Source organism: Neospora caninum, chromosome VIIb, assembly GCF_000208865.1.
Source record: "Neospora caninum Liverpool complete genome, chromosome VIIb".
NCBI classification, from domain to species: domain Eukaryota; phylum Apicomplexa; class Conoidasida; order Eucoccidiorida; family Sarcocystidae; genus Neospora; species Neospora caninum.
Window position 1 is genome coordinate 3,298,122 of NC_018394.1, and position 17,558 is coordinate 3,315,679.

Sequence of the window (17,558 nt, forward strand, 5' to 3'; positions counted from 1 at the left end):
GACCCATCCAGTTATTAAGCAACCGTCTTTCAGTCTCCCGCGATCAAGGCTGGCCGGCTCAAGTCCGTGGGCGTTCGATGAACGAGTCAAAGTCGCGGCCAAGAACTCGAAAGCGCATCACGTTCAGAGCCTGAAAGTCAGTCTCACTGTGTATGCTACTGCGCTTTTTGCTTGCCTGCATCAAGTGCTGCAGTGTAGTGTGCCCTTCATAGCAGAGGACGTTTTTAAACAATGGTAAAGCGGCAGACGCCGCGAAGGTTGGAGGTTTCTACTCCGTCAGTCTGACACGGACGAACGTATTGTCAAACAGAAGCACGTGCACTTCGACTGTCAGACCCTCGAAGCACAAAGCAGAAGCGGCTCGGGTCTGAGACTTTAGATCCCGGGCACTGGCTTGAAAAACGGAACTTTTTTCACGAGATCAAGTGGTGTCCACCGTGTTCCCTCCTGAGGGTCCAGGAGGAGTTTGGTGATTGTCAAGAGACTCTCATCCGCTATGGGGCATTCCCGTTCGACCCAGTCCTTCCTCCTAAGCTTGGATATACCGGAGAGCAGATGCAGCGCCCCGGAGTAGCTTGGCTGGCGTTTCTGGTCCTGTTCTGTTGCTTCGTGTTCGAGCTGCTCAAGCTGAAAAGGCTTCCTGCGGCAGAGAAGCTTATAGAAAGTAACTCCGAGAGCATACGCGTCCCGTTTGGCCGTTGGCGACTGAGAACCATATCTGCCAGCACATGCGGCGACTTTCGGGTCTAGATACGAGACGGTCCCTTGGAAGCATGGAGTCAGTGTTGCAGGCCCCGCCTTAACTGCCATGGCAAGATCCGCAACAAACAGTTCGCCATCATCTCCAGCAAGGAAGTTCTCTGCCTTGACATCTGTGTGGACGAGGTTCATCTCTTGCATCGTGGCCATCAAGTGCGTAAGCTTATATATGGTGTACGTTATAGTACTTAAGTTCCACTCCGGCACCTCCAAGTTCTCAAGGTCAGGACCCAAAATCGGATAGGCGATGACGTGCGGATCAAGCCGCATCAAAAGTCCATCGGGTGAGCCGACTATCTCGGGACTAGCTTCAACGATATCCCCCAAGCGTGGTGCCTGCGTGGTGCCCTCCAGCCGGAACATTGTTTGAGGGAGTACAAAGCCCTTCTTGAAAAGAAATCGCATTCTCCCAGCAGTGGTCGGTGGGCAGTCGTGCAAAGACAGGGCTGCCTGTTCAAACAGCGACGCTACACCGATCTCCTCATCCCGTATCTGATACAGATACTTTTTCGCTTGAGATAGCTCGTAGGAAGGTTCGCTCTGTTGGTAGATAATCTTACCCGCGAAACGCTTGAGCGGGCTCGTAAGCGGTTCGTCCTCATCTTCAACGAACAGAACACCGCCCATACCGCCGACTCCCAAGAGTTTACGCCACGTTAGGCTGTGCGTTATGCCTCTATCGTCAACAACTTTGGCTATCGTGCCTTGCGGCCAGAACCACTTCACAGCGTTGAGAAAGCCAACTGGGCGAGTCCACTGGTTGACTCCGCTAGGAGTTTCCACGAATGCCGCAGTGTTCAGTGGCCAATTAGAATCTTTTGATTCGTGCTGAGCACCTGATGGTAATCCCATTGCTATGAAATCGTCGGTGCGGAAGTGATGAGATCGAATGGGTTTCATCCACTGACGCGTAGCGGCTGTGTCCCAGATACCGGTCTCCTCGGATGGTTCTTCATCATCTTCATGGTTTCTTTTAAGTTGGTCGCCTTCGGCAACCCGTAGATTACTTCGCGGGGACATGTGTAAGGCGAGGAAAGAGGGTAAATAAGTGTCCATTCTCTGCGCAGCCTTGACGGTTCGAGCGATGACCTGCTTGCCTTCGTACAGCAGCCCAGCATCGAGAGGACGTATCTTCTGTGGATCAGCCCAGTCTGTCATGGTATGTGCGTCTGCGGGTGCCGGAACGTGTCTTTGCCTAAAAAATGTACGTTGCTCATAACGCCTGCCGAGAAGTCCGGCTGGATCCCGGCCATTCATAGGTAGACCAAATATGATACCGAGGTGGAGTGGATCGTAGGAGCGGCCGGAAGTTGGCGTCGGCGGAATCCGTGCCCTGCCACGTATGCAGGGTGATTCAACACGGTTGACGGGCGGCTGGTAAAGAACGTCAGTAGAATTGCGTAGGGGCGCTCCGCGTCTGATCTTTTGCTGACCACGGTCAAGACGATCTAGCATATGTCGAACTTGTCCACTCCTAGGACTCGCCTGCCGCAAAAATGGGTTGTAATTCTGCCTGCGGCCGTACGGTTCAAGCGGTGTTTGAGCGCGCCATGGCAATTGCTGGTGCGCTAGCTGTGCACCAACATCAAGAGTCAGCAATGTGGCCGCAAGCAGCAAAAGCTGGATGACAAGGAGGAAAACGTGTGGTGGCGAGCTGAGAACAGAGGCTGGGCTCTGCGGCGTGAACTGTGCCGGCGTTGTATGACGCGCTTTCCGTTCTGTCATCGCTGCGCGGCAGTAGATGAGACGTTCAAACACAGTCGCGCCACCAAGGAGTTGCAGATTCAGCGGCCACTATTCGACAAAGCTGATTGAGTGTCAAATCGCTAGTGGACTCCACGAGGGCTATAACTGCCCTTCTGAACCCGGACTTACTTCTGACACAACGCAGCACACTCAAAGGTCACGGAGGCTCTCCCTCCCGTGAGACGGCCACGCACGATGCTGTCAATCCGATGAGACCTCGGAAACTTCTCAAACAGGCAGAGGTCGTCGTTTACAACAGGTGGCGACCACAAGAAAGAAATGTTTCCACAGAAATAGTGCGCGAGGGTACATTGCCCTCACGTATGAACCGCAATGTATTGTGTCTTTGCCTTTAGCCACTACCTCGCGGACGAATGTGGCGAGCTGCCAAAACATGCCACTGTGGGGTCAAGGCCACGTGCATGCCCGGCCCCGGCAACGGGCAACGCAGACAACTCGTGGCAGCGCAGCCAGCATTGGTGAGCCGATGGGATGGGACCGGTGGACGGATGTCTTGCCGCGTTTCTTTACGGGCCGGCAACGCATTGTCTTACGGGATTCTCCGACGGCTTGTCTGAAGAACCAACCCACAGCGGCCCGGGTGGGAGACAAGCCGATACTCTCTCAAGCGCTGGAGAAAACAGTCCGTTTGCATGGTAGTAACATTCCATGGTGTGATCATCCCTCAGTCGTGTCCCTGACCATGTTGCCAGTTCGGCAGCTCCAAGCAAAGCCGGATATCCTGGGTTCTAATCTTTCTCCTTGAATCTACGCTAGTGTGTCATCCCTACGCTGTCATGCTGACTTTCCCGCTGATCCAGCTTTTACCGACTGGGAGTTTCCGGCAGGACATTTTAAAATTCAGTTCTTCTGTTAACCCGTCGCGAGGACCGCGGGAAAGAGACCACGAGGGACCCACGGGTCACTCTTCTCCAGCATATTAAAGTTGACGTAAATGTTGCCGATTGACGAAAAAAGACAGTGGCTTTAGTTTCGCTTCGCCCGTGTTTCTGTCTGAGGAGTCTTCGAATGAAAAACTGCTTTCGTGGGACGCCATCAGGGAATGAGTTTTGATAGGTGTGCGGCTACTCCCCCTCCCTATTTGTCAGTTGACGCAACACCACTGTCGAAACGCTCAAAAACGAAAAGCCCCCCCCCCCCATGAACGTGTAAAGCGCTCTTCAACTCAGCGCACTACATGGAACACTCGCTCCAGATTGGCAGTCCTCTATTGATTAACTCCCGTATGTATATATGACAATTAGCTGTCTTGGCCCACACGACCTCCACCCCTCGAGGTGTCAAAAACTTCTTCGGCAAGTACTGAAAAGTGCAGTAATAAACGGCGGATGTGCAGTCAATCGGCATACGCTCTGTTCACATTCGAATGGCGTGACAATCGGTACCGTACGAGCGCTCTAAAGCCTCTCCACAAACGGAAGACGAGCAGGATCAAAGTAGACAGCTTGCTCTTAGCTCTCATAGTTCCTATGAAAGCAGGTTTTCATTCGAAGACTCCTCAGACAGAAACACGGGCGAAGCGAAACTAAAGCCACTGTCTTTTTTCGTCAATCGCATCACATTCCCCGCACATTATCAGGTTACCCGCCCATAGACCAGAGTCATGCCGCACCAGCTTCAGGGAGAAACCAGGTTTCTGATCGCCCTGGGTTGAGGGAGAATACTTCATCCCTTCGGGTGCAAGCTCCCCGCCGATTTGCTCAGCCGCTTCAGAAGAGAAATGAAGCCTTGCTAAACTGTTCTACTCTACCTGAAGAGCAGCGACAGTAGTGGTAGACCACGTGGGACCCAGCTGACGCTGTCATTTTTCATTCAGACCGTCGGAGGCTCACATCTAGGTTTTTACAATCATATTTTCTAGGAGCCCCCTAACGTGCCTAGTGAACCAAGTGTATATTTAGGAAAGTCTTCCATGTGGAGAGGCCACAAACGGTCAGATTAAGGAGATGTTGTGCCCTCTCAATTCTTGTGGATAAATGGACAGACGAGAAGCAATGAAAGGTTTAAACCCAAAGCATTTCTAGGTTAAGGCGCACTACAGAAAGTAAACTATCGCGTGCCCGCTCCACGGACTAGGTGCATGTTATGCACAAAGGGCTGACGCAACTGATAGAAAAAATATTCGAGTTATGCACCGGCACAAACCCGGTGGCGCACTGACGTTGGTAAAAAGCGATCTTCTCCCCTCCACAGTGGTTCAACAAGATATCCTAACGTCTCAAGCATAACCGCTCCCTCAAGCTAAGCAACGACTCGTGAACCTTTTGTGGAGGAAGAGATACGCTGAGCCCGCCGCAATCATTCATCCTGCGGAGCACAGGCGTCTTGGCAAGTGGCCTGTATCCTACCGCTCTAAAGTGTGTAACTTTTTGAGAAATTTGCCGGCATCTAAATCAGCGACTCTCGCTCCGTTCTTGTCCAGAACATGTCCTTTATCGTCTGCAAATGGAACGCGTCCCTCGAAGATCGCTACAACCCGGTATAGCCCTAGTGTATTCGGAATATCAGCGATATCGGCGAGTACCACCATGCTGGGCAAATTCTGTACAGACACAAAGTGACAGCGCAAGATATCATGGAGGTAGTCTTGTCTTAATAACGACGCATGTTAAATGCCGTACACTGCAGATAATTTTCCTTAGCAGGCGACGCTACCAGCGGAGTAGAGTCCTCGGGCCCACGAAAGCAATCAAAAACATCTGGTATTGAATCGAGCGTTTCCTCGACTGCCGTTCAGCCGGGCATAGATTGCAGTGGCCAGTTTCGTCGACTCACACATTTAAACATTCTGGAGTTCAATTTACCTTAGGTCCCAAATGAGGTACATTGCGCAGTGCCTGGGAAACCGCGGTGCACGTCGGATCTGCAAACAGGTAGAAAACGGTTCGAAGCCTCAATTGGGGTTGGTGTCTACTCAAAGCGATTGAATTCTGCCTCGTAATCGACAAGACGCCTTCCGAGAGGCATCCCAACGAGCCATCGATTAATAGAGCCAATAATATTAGACAAGGTGCAGGCATCTCTGTACCCCACAGACCAGATTGATGCCTCTTACATGAGACAGGATCTTTGCCTTCGCACACTAGATCCAAATGATTCGTCAGAGAAGGCACCTGAGCGCCCGTTCCGACAGATTCGAGTCGCTGTTCCATCTCGTGCTGCTTGACGGGGTGCTGTGCACACAAAGCCGCAGAGTAGGGAGGAAATAAAGCAAAAAGCCTAAAGAAACTGCCGCCCACAGGGACGTCACCATGCATCTATTTCTCCCCTGAACACTGTCTGAAGACACGCTCCTCGTCGCAGTGTGGTGAACTACTTATGGCAAGTGGTAGACTGCTCACTGCCTACGAAGAGTGTAAACCTTCCTGTTTCGGCCTCATATGCTTGCTTCCCGTTCACCGATGGAGCCGCGTACATCTTAACTTATTTTTCGCTCTAATGGATGCAAATGAATACAGTGCACTTCGGAAAAAAAACACTAATGGGGTCTTGCCTTCCACCTTGGCTGACCCAATTTCGGAGCGCATGCGATTCACATGTAAAGCCTATCATGCGGCAGGTGGATAGGAAGGTCGCCGCTCGTGCAATGACGAAACGGCTTCCATTGTTCACGACGCGACTGGAGGAAGGGGCTCTCCACAGGCTCAGCGGTCGTCCGGACGTTCACCACTGTCGAAGAGCAGGTTGACGAACCTGGAGAAGGTCGAGCAGCCTCTTGCCTAGCTGCGTGACATCTCGGCATGATGGATCGAAACCTAGATAGATGGTTCTGCGCTCCTCATCTTCCTCAGGCGCCCGATCAATTGACTGCACATCCAGGAAGGCGCATGTCCTGTCCCGCTCGAGGCGCATGCAAGCGGGATCTCGACATACGATTCGACTCTGTGAGCAACATCCAGCAGAAAACTCCACAAGTGCTCGGCAATGTATCCAGATGTGGCCAAAATGGATTTGCAAAGACTACTGGGCACAGCTGTCTCCCTCGAAAACTCCGAATCTCAAAGTCTATCCGGTCTCTGTTGCAAAGTTAGGCACTGAACATGTCTCGGGAAGCAGCCGCGTCAACGTATACGTAAAGGGGATATCTGCGTCGGCCGCACCTCTATGCGTCTATTCTACACGAAAGTGAGCGTACTTGGCCTGCAAGCTTCTCAAAGCCAGAGAGGCACGTCTCCACCCGTCGCTGATCATGAATGAATGGAAGCATCCAGAGAGCATTGAGTTGCTGAGTGAGAAGCAGATCCTGACAAATAACAAAGGCCAAAGGACATCACACCAGATGCTGAACGGCGACAATCTCGTGCCTGGTAGCAGATAAGAGAGTTCTAACTGGGGTCGTAATCTGAAACCAACGGGACAGGTGCACAGTCGAGTCGCTAGTGAGTGGTGAACGGACTACACAGAAGTGTGTTCAACACCTTTGTGGGGAAAAACGAGATGACCGTACACGGAAACCGAGAACCCTTCGTCGATGAGGGAGAAACGGAAAACGCAACAGACACGGAGCAGAGGGAAAATATACGGCCTCAAATGGAATGTTTTCGGTGCAGAATATCAGAAGGCGGGGGTAGGTCCCGTCAGGCCACAACAGTGTGAAGCACGAATCAAGATCAGTTTTCTTACCTTAGCCGGAGCTTCTCTCTTGATCTCTGCTTTCATAGCGTTTTCCGCTTCATCCTTCATTTTCTTCTGAGTAGCCAGAGCCTCCTCTTTTTTTTTGGCGTCCTCTTCTTCTTTCTTTTTCGCCTCCTCGGCGGCTTTGAGCGCTTCCTGTTTTTCTACAGAAAGTTCACACAGAACACGACACGGGATGATGGACTTCTCACTGAATCATGCGTGCTTCAACACATCGTTAAGCGCTGTAATGTGCCATAGGAAGCAGGGCGTTCTCTGGAGTGTATATGTCGTGGAGCAAAGGTTACTGCCGGGTTGCCTAATGCTGTGCTCAAGAGGAGAGAAAAAGAAATGCGACATCTGAGATACCGTCTCAGAAAACAATCATAACCGTGTTAATGTCGGTATACTTGCTGTCTCCGGGCAGTGCCAGGAGGTTCCCTGAGGCTATAGAGGAATGAAAAGAGTTTCCCACAGCGAAAAAAAAGGATAGCCTGCTAAGAGGCGGAGACAACATTTGTAGTCGCGGTCTCAGCAGCGGAGCCTTCGTACCGTGTTCTGTCAAAACGTCGTGTAGTCGGCCAAGAAGTGCGTGCCCACTGGCGTTGCTCAGAAGCTTTGTAAGTCTAGATAATATTTTTTCACGATCATGCTCATTCGGTCCGTTTTCATCCTTCTGATCGTCATGGTCCTCCGGCTGTTTCTCATCTTTCTTGCCGCCTTCTGCGGCTTGTCCCGATCCCTTCTTGCCAGTGTCATGATCCTTGTCTGCTTGGTGACTTCCCGAGTCTCCTTGATGTTTCTCTGTTCCGGACTCGGAGTCTGATCCCTCTTGCTTCTTTTCACCTCCTTTTGTTGCCTCTTTACCCTTCTCCCGCTCACTCTTTTTATCTCCATCTTCACTTCGACTGGACCCCTCGTCTCCACTCTTAGATTGCGAGTTTCCATCCCCGAAATCTCCATCCTTTTCATCTCCATCGTTTTCATCTTCTGCTTCCCTTGCCGAGCCTCCCGACTCCTCTTCTTCGTCTGCCTCTGAGGCAGAGTGCGAGGTGAGGTGTACGAATGATGGAAGGAACTGTGGAGAAAGCCGGTTATCCAAGCCTACACCTACACCGCCCAAAGGCTCCTCACGAAAGACTCCATTTTGCTTGGAGGCGTACCGATACCGCGACTGGTCCTGCCGTACCGCATCTACACGGCCATGTCTAGATTCGAAATCGCACAGTCTCAGGCACGCCAAAACCAAGGCAGACAAGATCGTTTTGGAGAGAAGATCCGGCATCTCGCCGAGGCGGAAAGGAACGACACACAGCCACGTCAAGAAATCCCATGGATCGCCGCTTGTTCACTCCGGTACAGGTCCACGCGTGGCACGCAAAGCAACGGGCACACGAGCGCACGGTTCCAGGCACGGTGTAGCACAGGGTGTAAACCAAGAGCCCACTTCCGAAAAGCGGTGGAGTTAAACAAAGAACTCGAATGAAAACCAAAGACTAGCAAGGAGATCTATGGGGCAGGACATACTTCGACGGATGCCGATGCTTAATGGAATCCCTGACGAGGATCGCGTTCCCTCCGGATCCACGAAACAGACTGTCAAGAGAAGACACAGGCCCAGTGGATATTCAGTGTCTCGAGTTGGCCTCTTCGGCGAGCAGATTGAAGAGGCACGGAAACGGACGAAAAAGTACTTTTCTCTGAGAAACGGGACATTGACTTGCTCCGAGGTTGAGGCCGGGCCAGCCGTGCGTACGGCTGCCACGCAACACTGTCAAAAGAAACGGCCATAAAAAGAGGTACAGTCCATTTTCAACGGTATATCCAATATTCTTGGCCATAAGGCCAGAGTCTGAATTCTTGAGGAGAGGTATGCCTCGGCTCATCACTTGACAAGCCGCGTTGAAGAAAACAGCCGGATGATGAAGACACCAGATGCTACATGCACTGCAAAGAGTTAGCGGAGCCCCGGCCCGCGCGGCGGGTTCGAGAAATGGCAAGACAACACAGACAGCTGCTGGGCAAAATGAAAAAAAATAAACTGAGGATAGAGAGGGCCTTGGAGAAAAGAGTGGGATCCCCCGCAGCAGAAAATGTAATCGTGATGTGCTATCTTCACTCGGTGTCTTTGTTCCAACCGACAAAACATTGAGCCGGCGCCACGTGTCGCCGAGGCAACTCCCGTCGCCACTGGCGTATGGTTCAAATGACTTGTTTTAGCCTGAATGCGCTCTTCGCTGATGCCTTCACGGAGAGAACATGTTATCTTTTTTTCTTGTCTCTACCTACGCCTTCGGCCGTAAAGGACAGAGTTTCCAGACAGAAGCATCACCGACACCAGTGCCTACCCGGCAAGCTTTCGAGCTGCTTGCAGCGTGGGTTGTCTTCGGGCCCTACTGGTCTATTCGCCAAAGCTTTTCTGCGATGGTAAATAGTTCCGCGAGCTCTCTTGCTTGCCTTTCTCTTCTTACTTGAACAGAAGTTGCAACAGTTCGCAGCGAACAAAATGTCACCGCGTATTCTTCAGGCGCTTTACTTCCCTCAACCCCCCTCCTCCTGGTACTGCGCACATCGCCGCGAATGCCCAGACCCCGCCATTTTTGAATCTTGCGAATACAGATGAAAGGCACTGCCGCAACAACTTACTCACGCTAGAATTTCAAGGTTTTTTCGTGCAAACACTACGCACTATACAGCCAATTCTTCCACGTTCAGTATACTCAGTACATTGAACACCTGAGGCGCTTTCAAATGCCCAGCTCTCGGGAGTCTCAGCTGGTGAGTGCGCGTTCGGCCCACATCTGTCATTCTCATGCTTCAGGATACATAGACATAGAGACAACTTTGCATAGATAAACACGGCATCAATGGTTAAGGTGCAATCACTGACTGTTGGAAACCCGCAAGATTTGTGGATTTTTCCCCGGTGCCGACTACGGCCTATGGTAAACGTTCGACGGGGGAACAGTTCTGGTGTCAAATACATGGTCAAAATGTGCCAAGAGGGGACGCTTAAGTAAGCTGGCGGTGTTGAAATAACCATGTTTTTTAACAAATCCTGAGCACGCAGCAGCCAGGGACGTCCTCAAAGACAACAGGAGCTTAATGTCTCTACAGCAGCGTTCGTGGCACCACAATAGCGGTACTCCTCAGGAGTTCATGTCTGCCTCGTAGAAGTGGGCACTGCATTGTTTCTGGCACACACACGGACCTATGTTCAAACGGATGGAAACGTGAACTGGGATAGGGATTACACTCGCACTGTCGCCGTCGACTTGCCACGAACGCTTTTGCTGTGGCCCAGGTCGTCCAGAAAACTAACTATCAGCGACAACAGAGTTTAAACAGTAGCTGTATGCTTAAACTGGCATGAAGAGGCCACCCGCCGCTTAATCAGATGAGCATCGTGTTGCGAAATGGTTGCAGAACGCATATTACTATAGAGGAAAGATAGTGAAGGGGCTTCCATCTAGGCACGTCCAAGTACACTGGTTCTACCCTAGCATGAGATTGCAGTTTCAGCGTGTGGGCGGCAGAATTAACCCTCACATTTAGGTGGTCTTAAGATGGACCACACAAACTGGCGGAAACTCGTGAAACTTCGTGGTGTTCGCAGCAGGGCTTCTTCAGGTAATCAGAACATGGCCACAACAATGCTCTTCCGAAATGCCCCGGACCACTTGGATTTGCGACTCACAGAGTAACTGGGGCGTGAAGTGCACTCTACATACTAGACAGACCCCACAGTCATCATTCTGGCGGCTCGTTGTGGGGAACTGAGAGAAGGTGCACACTCTCGTGGCAATTTGCCCGTTTGCACAAGGTGTGATGAAACAGAGTTGAACGTCTGAAACAATGTCGGCCCACTGTCACACTGGTCTTTACGGTCACTTGTGTGACAGAATCCTGTAATGCAATCTAGGAATGCTTTCGTAGCACCCGCATGCTTCCACTGCTCTGGGGGCTCGCTGTTCGCTTTTCTTGGATTGTTTCCGAAACCGCGGTTGTGTACAGAACAGTGAGACGCAAAACGAGGGAAACGCATTCAAGAAGACTTTTAGCTCACTATCAGATGCTTTCACATGCGTTTCCGGGTTTCGACACACATCCTGTCGAATCTTCGTGCCTACATGCATACTTTGTTATCCCTCACCGGTACTACTGAGTTCACCTTGCTTATTCTGCACGACAGTTTTTACGCCATTGTTTCTTCAACCTGATTTCGATGTGTCAACTTAAACTCCGCCCTCGTATCTCCAGGGGGGGGGGGTCGAGTACCTCCCGGCAGGTTTTGCAGATAGCTGCCTCAGCCGCACGGCTATGCATCTTTCCGCTGGTACTCCTGCTGAGAGGATCTCACCGATTCGAAAGATCGGTGAGTCCTGGAGCAGATGCCCGAGATCAACATCTGTTTTGGGACGAACATCAGCAGTAACACCTTTCAGCAAGGCTCTGCAGACAGCTGCTGCGCTATTTGTGGTTGGCTTTCAATTCGGCCCGATGAAGCAGAGAGTACGGTATCACATTTCTCTTGCAGTCTGCCAGAACTGTAACCGGCAACGCATCACTTTTGACGGATTGAGCAGTGACGAGCATGGAGATGATAACGTGAGTGCTGGAGCTCATTCGCGTGATAGATAGCTCACTAAACCCAGTGGGAAAAAAGTCGAAGCACTTTCCCTTCGGATTGAGGATGGATATTACAACTATGACCGGCGCCCATCACCCGCCTCTTCCTTCGATCTGATGTCCGTTCACAGATGTATTGTCTCCTTCGTTTACGATTTTTACCACACATCCCTTCGCCAAGACAATTCTACCATGCTTCACTTTTTCCTTCATCTCCATCCGTGATTCGACTCCTGTCAGAAAACTCGCTTCGCTCATTCCGTACCACAAAACCCCTGCTGCGATCACTCACTCTCTAGAGCCCATACTCAATGTTTTCCTCGTTCGTGTGCCAGTGTCCCATCCCTGATGCAAATGAATCTTCGCAGTGATCTAAATGGCCACATCTGAAAAAGGAGCTGGCGCGTGCTCTTGCCCTTTGACGTGGCGCAAACTCCGAGAACTTCCTAAACGACTTCGATGCGACCTCCGACGTACATGTCACCGCGTGCGCCGGTTCCCTGCGTTTTCGTCTTTTGTCTTCGCCTTTCTCGTGAAAACGGTTTCCTCTGCCACGTTTCCACTATCCCGCCCCCTAGCAACTCGCTCATCGGAGTTATTAGCGTCACCGTCCTCCATTTGCCAGCGTGTCAAACTAACGCTGCGCTTCGACGCAGATGAATCCAGGCAAACTTTAGAAAAAACCGTGGTCCGGAGGTACCACATATGTTGACGACGCACCTCTCTCAGCGCTCGTTGCGCGAAAGCGGCACGCTCGGGTTGCTTCGATGACTCCGTGCACATGCACGATTACTTTTTTCCCTTCCCTCAACAACGATCGCGGTTTCCTATTCACTTCATCGGTGTCGTCCATACAAAGCAGATGAAGTTGCGAGGGCATCGAGGCGACCCTGAATGAAGCTGTACAGATAAGGCCGAGCTTCCCGGCGCCGCAGATGACTGTCTCTCGTAGCCGCTAGGCAGACGCGGCGAAATGCGTGAAAAGCGGACCGCGCAAAGACCCTGTGCACGAAAAAAAGAAAGTATTGCGTTCTCGGTGGCCCATTCACGGCTCCGTTGTCTGAACCGGCTGGCGGATATCAGCGGTCTGTCTTTTAGATCTCTACCTTTGTTCCATTTTTCCGTTGTAGAGAGAAGGCGCGTTCCCGAGGAACGGTCAACACATGCATGCTTACAGCCCGGAGAGCGAATGCACATGTTTTGTCTGTGTCTTTCGACGGTCACCGCAGCTGACTGTCCACCACAGAACTGCTACGACCTCTTGTGACTGATCCGCGCCGCTGTCAGCGCGTCGGGCGACTCTTGTGCGGGAGATTGCAACACGCAAAGCGATAGGCATCTACGACGCAGCTGGTTCCCTATTTCCAGGCAGCGTCTTCTTCCGAAGCCCCTGTGTACACACGTTCTGCGCGGGCGAGAGTGTGTCGTGATGGACAGAGACCGACAAAGAGAGGAGGCATTGATTCACAGAGACGTGGTGATCCAGACTTACCGTGTCAGAAAAGTAATGAGATACTCCGGGAGATTCACGCGCGGGTCTATCGTCCACAAAAGCTGGACATGAACGGAGCCGGGTGACTGAGGGTAGAGCACCAGCGCCCCCTCGCAGTGCAAACGCTCGCTGCCGCGGTCGGGAACCGGAACAGTCTGAAAAGGGAAGTTGTCGCCAAACAGAAACGGACATGAGGACTGCGCTGGCCACAGTGCCCAGGCACGAAACGCGAACATAACTCACATCGAATAACGAAGCTCTTTGCGGCAGGATACTCTGAAAGAGAAAGTCGCTCCCTTCTTGCGCGGTGTGATGCTCTGCGCGGGCCACGCCCTCCCCTTCGTCGCGGATCGTTTGTACACATACAACATTGACGTATATTGTGATAACATTACATGGTATAGCTATGATTACTGTGTCAATGCTGGATTTTTGTACGGAGCATTCGGGACAGCAAGCTTTTCGGCTCTGCGTCAGCGACAGCCCAGCGTCCTTGCAGGCTACAGTGACGAATGAATGTAACATCCATGCCTGGACACAATTCAGTGCAGTCACGGGAAGCGCTAAACCATCCCCGTAACTAGTCAGCTCGGCACGCGGGTTCGAGGCAGGAGAGGAATACGTACAACTCCTTGGATTTTGTCGCCTGCTTCGCACGTTGTCATGCGGACAAAGTAACTTCCAGTGGCGTCAAAATCGTCGGCAGACCAAATGCTCAAACACGCGTCCCTGCAAAGAGAAACCGAAAGCTGTTCTTGTCGAAAGAATCAGCCTATGCTGGCATCAGCTGAAGTGGGTAACTCCGAAGCAACACAAAGCCACAGAGAGGGAGACGTGATCTCAGAAAACGAGGGAAATGTTTCGCCGCATTGCTTCAGGCGTTACGGAGAGATCCTTGAGAAGCCCCGGGAAAGAAGTGGGCGAAAGACGCAAAACCAATCGTAAGCTCGTCCCATATCCACCTGTGTATGTGCTGAGGAAAGGTGCAAAGACAGTTTTATGCTGGAGAACGGCACGATACACGGGATCCACGGACAAACAGGAGCCTCTGGCAAGAGCTGCCGGGAAGGGCGAGAGGCAGGGACAGCGGAGAAACAGGAAACGAGTGCGACGTCGGAGTTGTCGAGAGTCGCAACACGCGCAGAGGAAAAGAACGACTATTTTTTCTCAGTTTTGAAGGCTTCCTGGCCGAACGGAAGACAGTAGACACAGCCACTGAACTGAATCTGGAACCTCTGGGAATGTCCGTTCTGTGTCTCAACCTGCCTGTCATTCACGGGCCACGGGAACGCGATCTTGAAGATGTCGAGTTGATCCACTCGTCCAAACTGCGCCACGCGGATGGCGTCCTTCAAGCCCAACCTGAAGCAACGAGACAGTAAAACGCGGGTGAAGGCGTTTTTAGAGACAAACCCGGTTCCAAAACACCCTTTTCTTGAATATGACGACCCCTTCCTGAAGATTTCGGTTGACCGTGGCACGCGGCCTTTCCCGAAAAGACATATTCACAGAAGAGCAGCAGAAACGTCCGCGGGAGGGAAGCCGACGGAATCCCACCTCGCCTGATTGCGCACGCGGCGCAAGAAATCGCCTCGAACCGGGCTCTGGCGTCGTCGCGTCTTTCGTCTTTTCTCTCACGTGCTGTGTGAACCGCTGTCGCCTTCGCGGCTCCTCTCGCGTGTCGCTGCTTGGTGCACAGATCGGGACTCACCGGACCGGGAAGCTGAAGCTCGGAACCCAGTCCCTGAACATGTCCATCTCATTCAGAACAGACAGGACCGCGACTAGGGGAGTGTCCACGACGCCTTCGATGCGAAAAGACAGGAGCGTGCTGTGTCGATATTTCCGATTCCAGATCCTCACGGAGGGGCTGTCATCGACTGCGAGGACCCAGGGCGTCGCGTCGAGTGTCGATCCCATTGCGTTTCCCGCGAATATCGCTGCCACGCCTTTCCTCAGTTCCGCTTCCAGTCGGCGCTCGTGGATTCTCTCATCTTGATCCCAAGTAAGGCTCGAGTCCCCCCCAGTCCTTCCCGAAAGATGGCTGCTACCGCTGCCGCCGGTACTCCTCCAGCACCGATACGCTTCCTGTGGAGAACCCGGTTCGAGCAGCGGAGAGCCCACCCTGGGTCCGCCCTTGGGACTCCAGTGCATGCCACAACACGGGCTGTCGGACGCTCGGCTGTCCAGGAGATAAGCTTCTCTGACCTCGCTAATTCCTTCACTAGAGAGCCTGGCTGCTCGTGCCATCCGGTAATCTCCGTCGCCTCTTTCCTGTCCACGCTCCGCCTGTTTCTCGCCTCTCCTCTTCCTCTCGGCTCTCCACCTTGAACGCAGAAGTTGCTTCTTCGTTCCGCCTTCCGAAGCTGAACCGTCATCTGCACGGGCGGCTGAGCCGCCCGCTTCCTCGCTGCGCGGGCCTGCGGCCCCAGTCTCGGTGCCCCGATTCGGACTTTCTGAATCACCTTTCCTGCCTGCCTGCCTCGGGCGTCTCCCAGCGTCTGGGGACTCGGCCGCAGAAAGCGCGGCGGTGCGCGCCGCCGCTGCTCCCAAAGGGCCAGCTTCTTTCCGCTTTCGTGTCGGGAAGAGAGAACTCGAGTGTGTTTCCGCGCACGACGCGACGGACTCTGCTTTCCCCGACAGTGGCGAACAGCGTCTGTGGCGGTGAGAGAGGGACCGTCGGAGTCCGCCAAAAAAAGATGGCTTTCGTGCATGCGAAGGCGAGTCCTCGTCTAGCAACGCAAACATTTCCTGCATCTCAAAGTACTTGAACACGATCCTACAAAGGTCTTCGTCTCGAAGAACCCGGTCCACGCCGTACGTGTGCGCAAGCGGAAGAAGCGAAAGAAACGCCTCGCGAATACGCTCCTGCCACGACAGCTCCACGGGAAGGCTGCGATCCAGCGCGTAGGCGTCCATGTCTGCATACACGTGGAACGTCAGGTGACTCGCCTGCCGCAGCGGGCACAGCTGCTCGGCCTTTTCTTCCTCCTCCCACGCGGGCGGCGGCCGGGGCAAGGTCAGCTGCGCGGGTGGGAAGGCGTGAGTGCATTTCGTTTCCGACCAGGCGTGAGGCCGGTCCGCAGCCCCATCTGCCGGCAACGGGCGAATTCTGACACTCGTCCGGGGTCGAGAGACAGGACGCCCGTGCCGACGACAAGAGCCGGAGGACTTGGACGCCGACGTCGCGCCGGACTCCTCGACTGGGAGGCGCATCGCCGCGGGAGAGGCCGCAGGCAGGGGCGCGTTGCCCGCGAGAGGCAAACAGTTTGGGCCATCTGGAGGCGTCGCATGTGAGGAAGGCGATCCGTCTGCCTTAACACTGCGCCGACCAGAAAGGGAAGCGGACAGAGCGGTTGGAAGCTCCGGATGCAGTCGAGGCGCGCCCATCGGGGATGGCCCGGTGGACGGTGGCTGGCCTGAACTGGTTTCAGACGGAAAAAGTTTCTCTCCTGCGTCCTCAGTCGCCGGAGGAGGTGATCTGGAATCCCCAGGCACACGGACAGGCTCAGCTGCAGGCGACATCTCGGCAGCGCACAGACCCTCTTCTGAGCCGCTGTCTCCTGTGCCCGCCAGCGCATCTGCTGCGACGTCGCCTGGAGGCGCAGAGCCTCTCAGCGTGGGCTGTGAGCGCTCCCTCCAGGGTCTGACACGTTGACTGAGGAAAGAACGCCGTGGCCCTTGACGCGGGGAGCCTTGTACGCCGCTTTCTCGCGACTGACCCGGGCGAGGTTCAGGCTCCTCGGCAGGACTGCTGGCCCGAGCCGAAGGCGCCGTTCCTCCTGGAGACTCCGGCCTCAGCTCGACGGCACCCTTTGGAGAAGGCTCAAAAGTCGACGGAGCGGACGGCGACGCAGCCTTGGAGCGACGCCCCCAGGAATGCAGCGACTGTGGCAACCACGCATGCCACATCGTTGGAGGGAAAGAGAGACAGAGACGGCAGAGAGGGAGGGGCGGCGAAGGGCACTTGACGGCCGTCGAGGAAAGACGCCTTAGTCATAAAAAAACAGCCGGAGACCCGAATCCCCTGCAGCCGCCACAAAGACTGGGAAGGCATGCCAAAAGCGCGTTTAGAGAGATGGAGGCTTCATTTCGAAAAGACGGGGAGAAACGAGGACCATGCCCACGAGGGGGGGAGAATTTTGAGCCCTGGACGGGCCACCGAAAGACGAAAGACGGTACGGACGGGTTAGACATCGGCAAGTGCGGCAGCGGAGGGTATTCGTCCTTCGGAATTTTCGGATAAAATGCTCGTGCGGTCGTCAGTCGACTGCGAAGTCAGCGTAGATGACACGCC

General features: G+C 53.5%; 3 protein-coding genes across 3 annotated transcripts; all 3 read right to left on the minus strand.

Moving 5' to 3' along the window:
• Window positions 1-375: 375 nt before the first annotated feature.
• On the minus strand, window positions 376-1,779 carry NCLIV_028130 (uncharacterized protein; the record flags this gene model as incomplete). Its single annotated transcript, XM_003883007.1, has 1 exon — window positions 376-1,779. One exon carries the CDS (start codon window positions 1,777-1,779, stop codon window positions 376-378), a length of 1,404 nt encoding a protein of 467 aa, XP_003883056.1.
• A 3,091-nt stretch (window positions 1,780-4,870) lies between these two features.
• Window positions 4,871-8,425, minus strand: NCLIV_028140 (conserved hypothetical protein; the record flags this gene model as incomplete). Its single annotated transcript, XM_003883008.1, has 7 exons — window positions 4,871-5,068; window positions 5,331-5,389; window positions 5,582-5,699; window positions 6,220-6,408; window positions 6,662-6,769; window positions 7,150-7,304; window positions 7,693-8,425. 7 exons carry the CDS (start codon window positions 8,423-8,425, stop codon window positions 4,871-4,873), a joined length of 1,560 nt encoding a protein of 519 aa, XP_003883057.1.
• A 5,993-nt stretch (window positions 8,426-14,418) lies between these two features.
• NCLIV_028150 (conserved hypothetical protein) lies at window positions 14,419-17,173 on the minus strand (the record flags this gene model as incomplete). Its single annotated transcript, XM_003883009.1, has 2 exons — window positions 14,419-14,623; window positions 14,973-17,173. 2 exons carry the CDS (start codon window positions 17,171-17,173, stop codon window positions 14,419-14,421), a joined length of 2,406 nt encoding a protein of 801 aa, XP_003883058.1.
• Window positions 17,174-17,558: the final 385 nt, after the last annotated feature.